The sequence below is a fragment of the Arachis ipaensis genome, chromosome B1, assembly GCF_059453495.1.
Source record: "Arachis ipaensis isolate K30076 ecotype BB chromosome B1, ASM5945349v1, whole genome shotgun sequence".
NCBI lineage: Eukaryota > Viridiplantae > Streptophyta > Magnoliopsida > Fabales > Fabaceae > Arachis > Arachis ipaensis.
In genome coordinates, this window is record NC_142436.1 from 41,609,092 (window position 1) to 41,622,604 (window position 13,513).

Below are 13,513 nucleotides of genomic sequence, written 5' to 3' on the forward strand. Positions count from 1 at the left end.
GAAGTATAAGTTTTTGTTGCTGAAAGTTATTATACTTAAATTTGTTGTTAAAAATGATCAATGGGCTGAATTTGTTGCTGCTAAGTTGAATTGTTGCTGAACATATCGCTGAGCAATTTTGTTGTTGTTGGATAACGTCACTGTTCTTTTAAGTAGCAAGTAGATTTAAACTCTGTAATGAAACCAGTGGGATTTATTTTAAAAATTACAGTTTTTAATATATGAATGTTTTAAAAGTGCATCAGTTGGTTGTGTCTGTGTTGTGTTGAATGTGTTAGTTAAATTGATTTTTATTGTTAAAAAATGAACTAAGTTGCTGTCTTCTTGTTAAGGTTGGTAATTAGGAACTGGGAGGATGAAATTGAGTTAGATGGAGAAGTGATTGAATTGAGTTACCACGGCTCGTATCCCTGGTGGCAATTGCTGAGAGGAAGTGTAGAGAGAAGCCCAGCCAGAGCTTCATTGCTTTATCTACCCTTGTTCCTGGTATAACGTTTCATTTCAAATAAATAAAATGAAGATAAGGGCTGCACCATGACAAAAATCAGTTTGGAACAGTATATTAAATTCTCTTGGTCATTATTTGCTCCTCTGTCTGTACTTTTCAAGATGGATTGCATCTTCTAAATTATCACTTTTATTGCAATAGTTAATATTCTATTATTTTGTTTTGCATTGAAATATTGCCTCAAATTAATGATTCTTTAAGCTGATGTTTCTGTGTATGTTATATAGCATTCTAATACAATTGAGCTGGATATTTTGTATTTGCTAACTTGTTTACTCTGTTGTTTCAGGTGTTCACTACTATGGCATTCATCTTGTTCACTGAAGAGAATGTTGACATTGCTGTTGTTGAGGTAAATTATCTATTTTCTTCACTGGCAATTGCTTCAGGCAAACCTGCTATTAAGTTATTGTTCTGATTTTGTTGTTTCTATGTTGCCCCCCCACCCCCCCCACCCCCCCCCCCCAAAGTCTTAAGATAATATTGGCTTTGTCTAAGCCAACATAATGGATAGTTCTTGATAGTGTTTAATTGTTAATATTGTCTTTATTTTAAAAAATTTAAACCTAAAACTGTGAGATGGCCAAAGTCATAATGTTGTATCTTCATTTAATTCTACAGGCTGGTTTAGGGGGTGCTCGGGATGCAACGAATGTTATATCCTCAGTTAGGTGTTTCTCTCCATGATCTTATTTTCTCAATAATAAGATATCTAAACTTGAAATGAAATGACGTTTTTCTTGGAGACAAAACACGCTACAATTGCATAGATACTAAATTGAGGACTATTAACAAGGATACAATCCAATTCTTATGTACATGACTAAATGCAATAGCAGCTGCATTGAGATTATTTTGTCCTGCTCCAATTACTCAATGCTCATTAAAAAGAAGCATATTTAAATTAGCTAGAGAGCTTTCCATCTTTGCCTTTAGGAACTGTCGTTTGTTTAATCCTTGCATTCTATAGATACAATCAAGCATTACATTAATTTATCCTAGAAGCTCAGAGACAGGTAGGAGAGACATACCTAAATGAAAAGAGTTCAAGATCTCATCAAATTATCAAATTGGTGTGTGCCTTTCCATTTCTGTAATTAAATTCTTGTACTTTTTATATCTTAAAAAATAATTAAAAAAAGCTCCTAATATTGAAATTGTATTGTTTCAAACAATAGAAAGTTCTGCCAAGAAATTCCTTGGGCAAAGGTAACTCAGCCACCCTAGCTGCCAGCGTGGTATGCTTATAAATTCCTTGTTGTGCATGTTAATTACCTTGACTTTAATTCCATTGCTTTACTTTCAGTTTTCTCCTTCTAATATATACCATATTTCCTCCTATTTTTGTATGAACGGCATGCAAATAATGTGTTTCTTTTTGATAAATAATTTTGATCAAATAATGCAGGGTTTCTTCTATGAAGACTGCTAAACCTACTGTTAATGGTATGAATTTGTTGTTTTTAATTATAATTTTTTATCAAATATGAAGTGTGTAGTTGAGTTGCTTAATTTCATTAGATAGAGAAACATTCTTGTGCCTCTCTATTCAATAGCTTTTGAGAGCTATGATGGTTCATGATATGGTGGTATTCAGGACCTTTGTGATAAAGATTTTTAGAGTTTGATCCTTATTGCCCCAATCTTAAAATTGTATTTTAGCACAATATATGGATAGACCTCTGCATTGTCCATGCAATAAGCCCAAAATAAGTGGTTGTGAGGGGCATGCATATTAGATATAAAAGTATTTACATGCCTCTACTGAACAACTTAAGTTTTTGGAAAAGTTGCTTCAATGATAAATTTTAATAGTTTGAATGATTTGATATAGGTATTTGATTACAGGCTTATGATAGTTGTAAGTTCTATTAGGCATTGAAAAAAAATCTGGTGTTCTTGGTGTCACGGGCTACAGCAGAGCTACTTGGCTTGAAGTAAGGATAAATTGTCTCTCAATCGTGCACACACACATTATTTGCATGTTGTGGAAATTATATTCATATGACACTCAAATAATTTTGATAAATCTCTCGGAGAAGAGGTAATTTTATTTCTATCATGTCTGCTGCTGCTTCCCTTGCATGTGTTTCTTTTTGCAATTCATATTTGAATACTGCCAAAATTGTGGTTGCAGATAAGAGCTAGCCTAAATGAGCATTTTGGTTCCTGCAGGGAGATTTCGAGGGTGTCAGTCCCAAAAGATTTCGAGTCTGGAGGTCCTAAATGGTTTGTTTCTTCTTCAAATCCTTTTTCTTTTTCGTTTATTTTTAGTGTGAAAGATTTGCTATTTCATTTTTTGTGTATCCTTTTGTTTCTCAAGTTGGATTCTCAAAATGATTGTATTACATGTTGCTTTGAGTTTAGCAAATTGACACTAGGTGTAATTTACAGTTTTGCTTACATCGACTTCAAGGATTCTTCTAGCATGAAGAGAGCTCTAGAACTCAAATGAAACTGAACTTGCTGGTGGTTATTACCTCTCAGTTGAAGACAGTGTTTATTATTAATTTTGATAGTGTTTATTATTAATTTGACAGAGTGTGGCGTTGGCTTTGATACGATAATTAACTAAAAGTTTGATTTCTTTATCCATTTATTTATTATTAATTTTTATTATTTATAGCTTGAGAATGAGGACATGCTCTATCTACTTTCTATTGATGATGATGAAGAGCAGTGCATTCAAATACCATGTTGATGCTGAGGCATACACCTATGATGATGAGGTCATCAAGAAAGCTGAAGCAATGGGGAAGCCCGAAAATCCTAAAGAAGCTACTGTGGAAACTACTAGAGCCATAAAACATCATCAAGAAAGCTGAAGCAATGGGGAAGCCCGAAAATCCTGAAGAAGAAGCTACTGTGGAAACTACCAGAGCCACAAAAGCTTCTCAGTTGTTGCTAAATGCCATTGAAATCATAAAGAAGAAGCTGGATGCATGATGTACGTCTCTGAGCACATAGTGGAGGCTGATGATTAGTTTGGTGAATTGGGTGCACATATGTGAGGAGGTTGATCAAAATTATTGTTAGATAGGATGGCAAAGTTATTGGAATTGTAATTCATGTATTAGGAATACATTGCGTAGTTATACTGTCATCATTTTTATTTTTAATATTTTGTTATACTGTTATCATTTTTATTTTTAATATTTTGTTATACTGTCATGTAACTAAACATTTTTTTTGGTGAAAGTTTATGCATGTTGGATTAGTGGATTTAAAATTATTGGTCATTGTCTAAATTTTAAAATTATCTATTAATTTTGTAAGGTTTTATTACAAAGATTAAAAAAGATTAAAAAAAACTATAGGTTACTGTATAAAGTTTTTGCCACGTTTTAAAAGCGTAGCCATATTGTACAGCAGTCATCAATTGCTACGCTTTAAAAGCGTAGCTGTATGTCTTGCTATTGGCACGCTTTAAAAGCATAGCCATATGTCTCTCTATTGGCACGCTTGAAAAGCGTAGCCATATCTTGCTATTGGCACGCTTTAAAAGCGTAGCCATATCTGGCACATATGGCCACGCTTTTAAAGCATGGCGATCTTTAAAAGCGTGGCAAAAAATAAAGCGTGGCGATAGGTCACCAAAAGCGTGGCGATAGAGCAACCGGCACCCTTGCAGTTGTGACCCTTTCAAAAGCGTGCCGATAGCTCAAAAAGTGTGGCGAAAAGCTATCGCTACGCTTTTTTTGACTTTTCGCCACGCTTTAAAAGCGTAGCAAAAGGCATGTTTTCTTGTAGTGCAAAGAAGATGGATAACATACATCTCTGAAAGGTGGCAGGTGCATTGCACAGGTCAAATGGCATTCGTCTATAGGCGAACACACCAGATGGACATGTGAATGTTGTCTTCTCTTGATCCTGTGGATCTACTGCTATTTGATTGTACCCGGAATATCCATCCAGGAAACAATAAAAAGCATGACCTGCTAGTCTTTCTAGCATTTGGTCAATGAAGGGTAAAGGAAAGTGATCTTTCCTGGTAGCGTCATTGAGTCTTCTATAGTCAATGCACATACGCCACCCTGTAACTGTCCTTTTAGGGATCAGCTCATTCTTTTCATTATGAACCACTGTCATGTCTCCCTTCTTAGGAACAACTTGGACAGGGCTCACCCAAGGGCTATCAGAAACGGGATAAATGATCCCAGCCTCATAGAGCTTAGTGACTTTCTTCTGCACTACTTCCTTCATAACTGGATTCAATCGCCTTTGTGGTTGCACCACTGGTTTGGCATTATCCTCCAGCAGGATTTTATGCATGCATCGGGCTGGGCTAATGCCCTTAAGGTCACTTATAGTCCACCCAAGGGCAGTCCTATGTGTTTTGAGCACTTTAATTAGTGCTTCTTCTTCTTGTGGCTCTAGGGCAGAGCTTATGATCATAGGATAACAATCTCCATCTCCTAGAAAATTTCAGGGAGGATGGTAGTGGCTTAAGTTCAAGCTTTGGAGGCTTCTCCTTTTCGTTAGATGTTTCCAGAGGTTCCTCTGAATCAGGTTGGATATCATCAAGGATATCATGTAGCCCATCCTTGAGACTTTTGGCCATGTTGACCTCTTCCACCAGGGAATCAATGAGGTCAATGCTCATGCATTCCTCAAGAGTGTCTAGATGCTGCATAGTCTTGACAGCATTCAGTACGAACTTTTCTTCATTGACTCTTAGGGTTAATTCTCCTTTTTCAACATCAATGAGGGTTCGTCTTGTAACTAGGAAGGGTTTTCCTAGGATAAGGGATGCAATCTTGTGCCCCTCCATGTTCAACACCACAAAATCAATGGGGAAAGCAAAGGGTCCAACCCTGACAATCATGTCTTTGATTACTCCTAATGGTATCTTAATAGAACCATCAGCAAGTTGCAGGCATATACAAGTTGGTTTGATTTCATCAGTCAAACAAAGCTTCTTTATTAATGAAGCAGGTATTAGGTTGATGCTTGCTCCAAGGTCACATAGAGCTGTCCTTGTACAAGCATCACCTAGAGTGCATGGTATCATAAAGCTTCCAAGATCCTTAAGTTTTTCTGGTAAGCTATTCTGAATGATTGCAATACACTCTTTAGTGAGGAGGACTGTTTGTGTCTCTCTCCAATCCTTTTTATGACTCAGAATGTCCTTCATGAACTTAGCATTAGAAGGTATCTGTTCAAGAGCCTCTACAAAAGGGATCTTTATCTCTAATGTTCTGAGATAATCCGTAAAGTGGGCAAATTATTTATCCTTTTTCTCTTGACAAAGTTTCAGAGGAAATGGCATCTTAGCCTTGTATTCATCAACCTTGGTTGATGAAGGCCGAATGCCATGTGAGTTGGAAGGGGGGTAACTAGCTTGCTTAGGAGGGTTGTTATCAGTGAGTGACTGACCTCCCTTGTATGGGCGTTCAACGCCCATGTTGCTGCTCCCTTAGGCGTTTGAACGCCCAATTTCTGCCCTTTCTTGACGTTCAACGCCAAGAGGGATACCTTCCTGGGTGTTTGAACGCCCATTCTCTGCCCTTTCCTGGCGTTCAACGCCAAGAGTGATACCTCTCTGGGCGTTTGAATGCCAAAATTATCTTGTGCAGAAATCTGGTTATCCTCTGTTAGTTGTTCTTTTCCTAACCTCCTGTTGTTCTGAGGTTGGGTATTCAAGGTTTTGCCACTCCTTAATTGAATGGTTTGGCATTCATCTGTTATCTGCTTAGATAACTAATGTCTTGTTTGCCTCAGTTGTGCTTCTACATTTCTGTTAGAAGCCTGAGTTTCTCGCAGAGCCTCTTGCAGTTCCAGCAGCTGCTGAACGAGGGCGTGTAGCTGCTGAGTCAATGGGAGTCTCAGCAGATGAGTACAGATGCTGATTGATGGCAACTGTCTCAATAAGCTCTTGGGCTTCTTGAATGATCTTTTTCATGTGTATGGAACCACCAGCAGAGTAGTCCAAAGACATTCTAGCCATGTCTGAAAGTTCATAGTAGAAGATGTCTAATTGTACCCATTCTGAAAATATTTCAGTGGGATATTTTCTTAGCATCCTCATATACCTCTCCCAAGCATCATATAGAGATTCACTATCTCCTTGTTTGAAGCCTTGGATGTCCAGCCTTAGCTGGGTCATCTTTCTTGGAGGGAAATATTAGTTTAAAAACTTGTCCACTATCTGTTTCCAAGTTTTCAAGCTAGATCTAGGCTGGTTATCCAACCACCTTTTTGCTTGATCCTTTACAGCAAAAGGAAAGAGCACTAATCTGTAAACATCTTGGTCTACTCCCTCACTGTTAGGGGTGGAAAAAGGCCAGGCGACCTGTTAGGAGCCTACAGCCTGGCCTGTGTTTGGCCTGACCTGGCCTGGCCTGTTATAAAATAGGCACAGGCTCAGGCTATTATAAAAGCCTTATTATGTTAATAGGCCAGGCCCAGGCTCACTAATTAGCCTGGCCTGGCCTGTCAGGCCTGTCTGGGCCTTTTAATATATAATTATATATATAAATAATTTTTTTACTAACAAAATAATGAGATATTTTAAATTTACTATATTTAATTATAAATAATTTTATATATTTTAAATACTTTAAAGTTTAAAAATTCTTATAAATACTAAATATGACATTTTATATATAAATATGTTTATTAAAAAATATTTTTTTAAATAATATTTTTATTTTTGTAAAAAAAAGAATAGCAAACCTTTTAACAGGCTTTAGGCCAGGCCAGGCTGAATAACAGGCCAGGCTTAGTATTTTGAAAAAAGTCTATAGCAGGCTGTAGGTCAGGCTGCAGGCCAACCAACTACATGACAGGCCAGGCCTGTTAAGAGCAAAGCCTGGCCTGGCCTGGCCTGTTTTCACCCCTACTCACTGTGTACTGTGTTAGCAATCTTTAAGAAATCTGCCACAAACTATGTAGGTTCTTCCTGAGAAAACCCAGAATACTGGCAGTTTTGCTGTACTAGAGTGATAAGTTGAGGGTTTAGTTCAAAGCTACTTGCTCTGATGTGAGGTATGCTAGTACTTCTTCCATAGAAGTTAGCAGTGGAATTTGTATAAGATCCCAGAGTTCTTCTGAACTCTTCATTCCCATTTAGGTTCATGATTGAGAAGGGTAGAAAAAGAAGAAAGGTGGAAGAGGTAGAAGAAGAGATAGAAGTAAAGAAGATAAACAAGAATTAAAATATTTTTTATTTTTATTTTATTTATTTATTTAATTCAAAATTAAAATTAATTAATTAAAATGAATGAAATTTGAAGAAGAAAGAAGAGGAGATTTCGATAACTAGGAGAGAGAAGAGTTAGTTAGGAAGTTTTGAAAAAGAAGAGAGAAAAGATATGTAATTAATTAAGAAAAGATTTAAATTTTGAAACTTGAAATTGAAAATTGAATTTTAAAAATTGAAATTTTTAAATTTTGAAAAAGGTTTGAATTTTGAAAAGTTTTAATTTTGAAAGTTGAAATTTAAAATTTAAATTTTGGATTTTGAACGTTGAAATTTTAAATTTGAAATAAGATAAAATTTTGAATTTTGAAGAAGATAAGATGAGATTTTTTTGAAAAAGATGTGATTTTTAATTTTGAAAAGATTTGATTTTGAAGATTGAAAACTAAGATAAGATAAGATAAAAATTTAAAATTGAAATCTGAATTTTTATTTATGATTTTCAAAAATTAACTAAAGTAAGTTAGAAAAGATTTTTTTTATTTTTGAATTTAATGATGAAAGAGAAAAACAAGTAAAAGACACAAAACTTAAAATTTTTAGATTTAGTGCAACTTATTTTCGAAAATTTTGGAGGGAAATACAAAAGGGACACCAAACTTAAAAATTTTAAGATCAAAATACAAATAAAACTCAAGAACACTTTGAAGACTAACAAGAACACAAAGACAGGACTCAAGAAACTCAAAGAACACAAAAATATAAAAAGGACACCAAACTTAAAATTTTTAGAAAAACAAAACACAATTTTTGAAAATTAAAAGAAAATAAATAAGAAGACATCAAACTTAAAGAATTGACACAAGAATTAAACAAAGAAACTATTTTTGAAATTTTTTTTGAAAGAAGGATTTATAGGGGACGAATATTTTGACCAAGAACAAAATAAAAAGACTCAAACACCAAACTTAAAAATTGAAACAAGACTCAAACAAAAAGACACTAATTTTAAAAGATTTTTAGAAAAAGGACTCAAAAAGTTAGAAAATTACCTGTGACACAAACAGAAAGACTCAAACTAAGAACAAAGATTAAACAAAGAAAATAAAAATATTTTTGAAAAGTTTTTTAATTTTTTTTGAAAAAGAAGAAGAAGAAAATAAAATTAAAGACTCAAATAAAATAAAAAATTACCTGATCTAGGGAGTAAGACAATCTGTTAGTTTATCCAAACTCGAACAATCCCCGGCAACGGTGCCAAAAACTTGGTAGCACGAATCCCCACACCTTCGTACTGTTGTACCAGCAAGTGCACTGGGTCGTCCAAGTAATACCTGAGTGAGTCAGGATCGATCCCACGAGGATTGTGGTTTGAAGCAAGCTATGGTTATCCTACAGGTCTTAGTCAGGTGAAATCAAGAAGTTGTTGGATTGAGGCTTAATTGCATTAAGAGAAATATGAGAGAAGGGAATAAGGTATTTTGTCAATGAAATCAGTAAAAGGGTTATAATTGAGGATTGGAGTTGCTTAGCCTTTCTGAATTAACTCTGGTATTACTGTCTTCTTTGCTTGTGAATGATCTCTTCAATGGCATGCTGTAGGTGATTAACGCCTTTATTGAGAGGTCATCAATACTCCTCCGGATCTGAACCCCAGGGTTAGTGTAGATCCATCTCTGCTTGAGGGTGAAGCGCGTATAATCCATTCTCCTTAATGATTCTACTCAAAACGCCATAGACAAGGTCGGATCTTCCGGATCAGAGAATGCTGCATCTTTGGATTCTAGCCTCTACCACAGAGACCTTAATCTCCCCATAAATTGGCTGAACTGGTGTCTCGAGAAGTCTCCAATGAAGTCGTAGATTAGCCGTCTGAGAGATGTATGATTCAAGCTGGTGGTGCATGCTTTCCACTGAAGTATTCACATGAACCCAAGTAGACACGGGTGTTTGTCAAGCACATTCATCTTAATATGATGAACAGAGCTGATTGTCACTGATCATCCTATTCACCATATTGAAGTACAAATATACATCTTAGAAGTAATCACACACGGATCGAAGAAGAAACGGTAATACTTTTATTAATTCATAGGACTCAGCAGGGCTCGTCCCCTCAACCTAGGAGGTTTAGAAACTCATACTGATAGGAAAATACAATGTAAAACTCGAATGTAGTGTGTAATGTTCGAATAATTATGTAAAATAACTCTTGAATACTAAACTAATGGCTAGTAAGGGTAAAACGGTCTTTTTAGTGCTAAATTCCACTTCTGGGGCCCACTTGGTGAGTGTTTGGGATGAGCTTTGATGAGATCCACGTGCTAGAAGGTCTTTTGGGCATGAAACGCTAGCTAGGGGTCCTCTCTGGGCGTTTGGACGCTGGGCTCTGCTCCTTGGGCGTTGGACACCAAGAAGGGGGCAGGAAGTTGGCGTTGGATGCCAGTTTTGGGCCTTCTAATCTGAAGCAAAGTATGGACTATTATACATTGTTGGAAAGTTCTGGAAGTCATCTTTCCATAGCCATTGAGAACTCTTCATTTGAATCTCTGTAGCTCCAGAAAAGCTCTTCCAAGTGCAAGGATGTTAAATCTGGATAGCATCTACAGTGCTTTCTCTGTCTCTGAATCAGACTTCTACTCCAGCTCCTCAATTTCAGCCAGAAATTACCTGAAATTGTACAAAAATACACAAACTCAAAGTAGAATTCAAAAATGTGAATTTAACAATAAAACCTATAAAAACTTAATAAAATCTAAACAAAACATATTAAAAACTATATGAAAACTATACCAAAAAGCGTATAAAATATCCGCTCATCACCAGCCCAAGGTAGACACCCTTTCTGGCTTACCCTTGAGGGGGAGAGGCGCATTCTGAACTATTGGAGCTTTGATGCTGGCTCCAACTACTTGATCAAGGTGACATATGATGGTTTAGGTCGGGAAAACCAACAAATTGCGGACGTCTTACTGGCCATATTTGGTTCTATTCCTCCTAACCCTCATCTTCTGATGGGTGATCGGGACTCCGGTTGGAATTGTGTCGGTAAGTGTAGGGCATTCTTCTTACTATTATTCTTCCGTTTTCCTGATTTACACATCGTGTTATTATTGATTGCATTATTATTGATGACTTTGTAACTTCCCTTTTTTCTTTGTAGTTGCAATGGCTACTGGGAACACTTCCCTGAGTCGCTTGATGACTCATTTCTTTCCTGACGTGGACAACGACTCTAACTCCCCCACTCCTCAAGCAGAGAGTCCCACCCGGTCACGATGCGACCAGCGGGGTTGACCAGGGTATTTCGATAGATATCCATGTGCCGTTGCCTAGGGGGCTTTCGGGTTTATTAGTCTTGGGAAGCCGTATTCATAACTTGGTAATTATTTTCAAAATAAAGTACAAGTAATTTTTCAAAAATAGGCCTCATCAAAACCTGTTGCCGCCGTTTCGTGCTGATGGAAAGGGGAAAGAGTACCCCTTCCCTTATATATCACGACAGTACAAGTAGGTTTGCAAGATTAAAACAAAGTAAATAAAAATGAGCACATGGTATAAGGAAGAAATGTAACCAAAGCGTGATCAGTAGACAAATGTGATCGGAAGATCGCCTGGGCGTTAGAAGTAAAATCTCCTGAGATTTGCCATGTTCCAAGTTCTCGGTATCTCCTTTCTGTCTAGTCCTTCCAACTTGTATACGCCTTTGCTTTGGACCTCTTTCACCCTGTAGGGTCCTTCCCAATTGGGGGACAGTTTCCCTTCCCACGGGGTTAGCGGATCGATGTTGTTGCACTGCAGTACCAGGTCTCCCTCTTCAAACTTCTGCTGTGTACCTTGTGATTGTAATGTCGTGCCAACCTCTACTTCAATACTGCTTTCGACAAATGAGCCATTGCCCTGGGCTCATCTACTAGGTCTTTTCACTTGCCTCATCACCTTTTTCTAATAGCAGCCTTAGGCTAGGTTCTCCTATCTCGATGGGGATTATGACATCTACGCCGTAGGTGAGCCAGAAAGGCGTGTCTCCGATAGCAGACTGTAGCGTTATCTTGTAAGACCACAAGACCGAGGCTAACTCGTCTGTCCACGAGCCTTTCCTTTGCTCCATGTACTTCTTCAACCCTTTTAGGATGACCTTGTTTGCCGCCTCTACTTGCCTGTTCCTCTGGGGTTGCTCCATAGAGGAGAACCTTTGCTTGATACCAAGGCATGATAAGAATTTTCCAAACTTTTTATTGGAAAACTATATTCCGTTATCCGATATCACGGTCTGAGGATTTCCAAACTTGGCGATCACTTGCCTCCACAATAATTTCTGGCAATTTGCGGACGATATACTTACCAATGGCTCTACTTCTACCCACTTGGTATAGTAGTCAATGGCCACGATTAGGTATTTGATTTGTCCCGAGGCCATCGGAAATGGGCCTAACAAGTCGACTCCCCATTGGGAGAAAGGTCGGGAAGCCATGATGGAGCTCAGCTCCTCTGCCAGTGCCTTATGAAAGTTTGCCTTGTCTTGGCATCTGAGGCACTTTTTCACATATTCGTTAGCGTTGGTCAACACAGTGGGCCACTAATAATAAGCTCAAAACGAGCTTTCAGGCCAAGAATTTCCCCCAATGTGGTGTCTACAAAACCTATCGTCTACCTCTTTCAAGACATACTCCGTCTGTTCGAGCCGCAAGCATTTTAGCAAAGGTTGATTGAGCCCTATCTTGTATAGCTGACCTTACACCACCATATATTTTCCGGCCTCTCTTCTCACGATCTTGGCTTTTTTTTGTGTTCTTTGGTAGATCTTCCTTCTCAAGGAACTGCTGGATCGGGTCGATCCAGGAAGGTGGTTCCTTTTGGCTCTGAATCGAGCATAAGGCCACCGATGAATCCTTCACCAAGCCTTGAATGAGAGACCGATTTCCCGCTCCAAGCTTGGTGCTAGCCAACTTTGACAAAAGGTCTGCTTTAGCATTCCTCTCTCTGGGCTGGACAATCACCTACTCAAAGCCCTTGCATAACTGCTTGGTTTTTTCTAAATACTTTTGTAGTAACGGGTCCCAAGCTTGGTATGTCCTATTTACCTGGGTCGTTAGCACCTGGGAGTCACTATTGACTTCGAGCCTTGCTACTCCGACCTCTCTCGCTAGTATTAAGCCTCCAATCATGGTTTCATACTCTGTTTGATTATTGGATACCGAAAACTCAAACTTGATGAACTGCTCGTAAGTCACCTCATCCAAGCTTTCTAATATTATCCCTACTCTGTCAAATGCTTGGTTAGATGCTCCATAAACGTGGAGCTTCCACCGTGTGTTTAGGGTCTCGAGCGAGATGCCGACCACCTCTACCGAGAAGTCGACTATTGCCTGGGTATTGATGGCATGGTGGGGCTCGTATTGAATGTTGTAATGGGACAACTCTATCGCCCAAGCCATTATCCAACCAACTAGGTCGGGTTTCTGCAATATCTGTTTGATCACTTAGTCAGTTCTCACGGTAATCGGGTGCCCCTGAAAATATTGTCTTAGCATTCGGGAGAAAACCAACAAAGCAAAAGCCACAATTTTTAGCCTCGTGCACCTCAACTCCGCCCTAAGGAGCGTCTTACTTATGAAGTACACGGGTTGCTATTGTTTTCCTTCCTCTCGTACTAGAGCGGCAGCCAAAGCTTCTTCTATTACTGCTTGATACAAGTATAAGAGCTCCCCCACTTTTGGCTTTCTGAGAACTAGTGGTTCCGACAAGATCCTCTTGAAATGATTAAAGGCCTCGTCACAAAATGGGCCCCATTTAAAGGCCATCCCTTGTTTAATCAAGTTAAAGAAAGGTAATGCTTTAGCAGTGGTGCACGAATTGTGAAT

At 38.0% G+C, this 13,513-nt stretch overlaps 2 protein-coding genes across 2 annotated transcripts in view; one reads left to right on the plus strand and one right to left on the minus strand.

The window, feature by feature from the left end:
• LOC107605795 (uncharacterized) overlaps positions 1–3,737 on the plus strand; it is a 5,352-nt gene extending 1,615 nt beyond the window's left edge. Inside the window, exons 3-9 of the mRNA XM_088502703.1 lie at positions 333–486; positions 798–860; positions 1,130–1,174; positions 1,917–1,954; positions 2,343–2,552; positions 2,646–2,737; positions 3,135–3,737. Coding sequence (XP_088358829.1) covers positions 333–486; positions 798–860; positions 1,130–1,174; positions 1,917–1,940 — 286 coding nt within the window. The 3' untranslated portion in view covers positions 1,941–1,954; positions 2,343–2,552; positions 2,646–2,737; positions 3,135–3,737. The remainder of the gene's footprint in view (positions 1–332; positions 487–797; positions 861–1,129; positions 1,175–1,916; positions 1,955–2,342; positions 2,553–2,645; positions 2,738–3,134) is intronic.
• A 7,825-nt stretch (positions 3,738–11,562) lies between these two features.
• Positions 11,563–13,087, minus strand: LOC107605811 (uncharacterized). The gene is made up of 4 exons (XM_016307738.1): positions 12,734–13,087; positions 12,320–12,649; positions 11,995–12,228; positions 11,563–11,880 (listed from the first exon to the last, which is right to left on the minus strand). Exons 1-4 carry the CDS (start codon positions 13,085–13,087, stop codon positions 11,563–11,565), a joined length of 1,236 nt encoding a protein of 411 aa, XP_016163224.1.
• Positions 13,088–13,513: the final 426 nt, after the last annotated feature.

Bases quoted from the DNA above. Each gene is read 5' to 3' on its own strand.
- LOC107605811 (XM_016307738.1), bottom strand. From the start codon at position 13,087: ATGGCTTGGGCGATAGAGTTGTCCCATTACAACATTCAATACGAGCCC. The intron at 12,650-12,733 runs GTAAATAGGACA...GGCTTTGAGTAG, and splicing joins CCCAGGTGCTAACGACCCAG to GTGATTGTCCAGCCCAGAGA. The intron at 11,881-11,994 runs GTAAGTATATCG...TCCAATAAAAAG, and splicing joins GGGTAGAAGTAGAGCCATTG to TTTGGAAAATTCTTATCATG.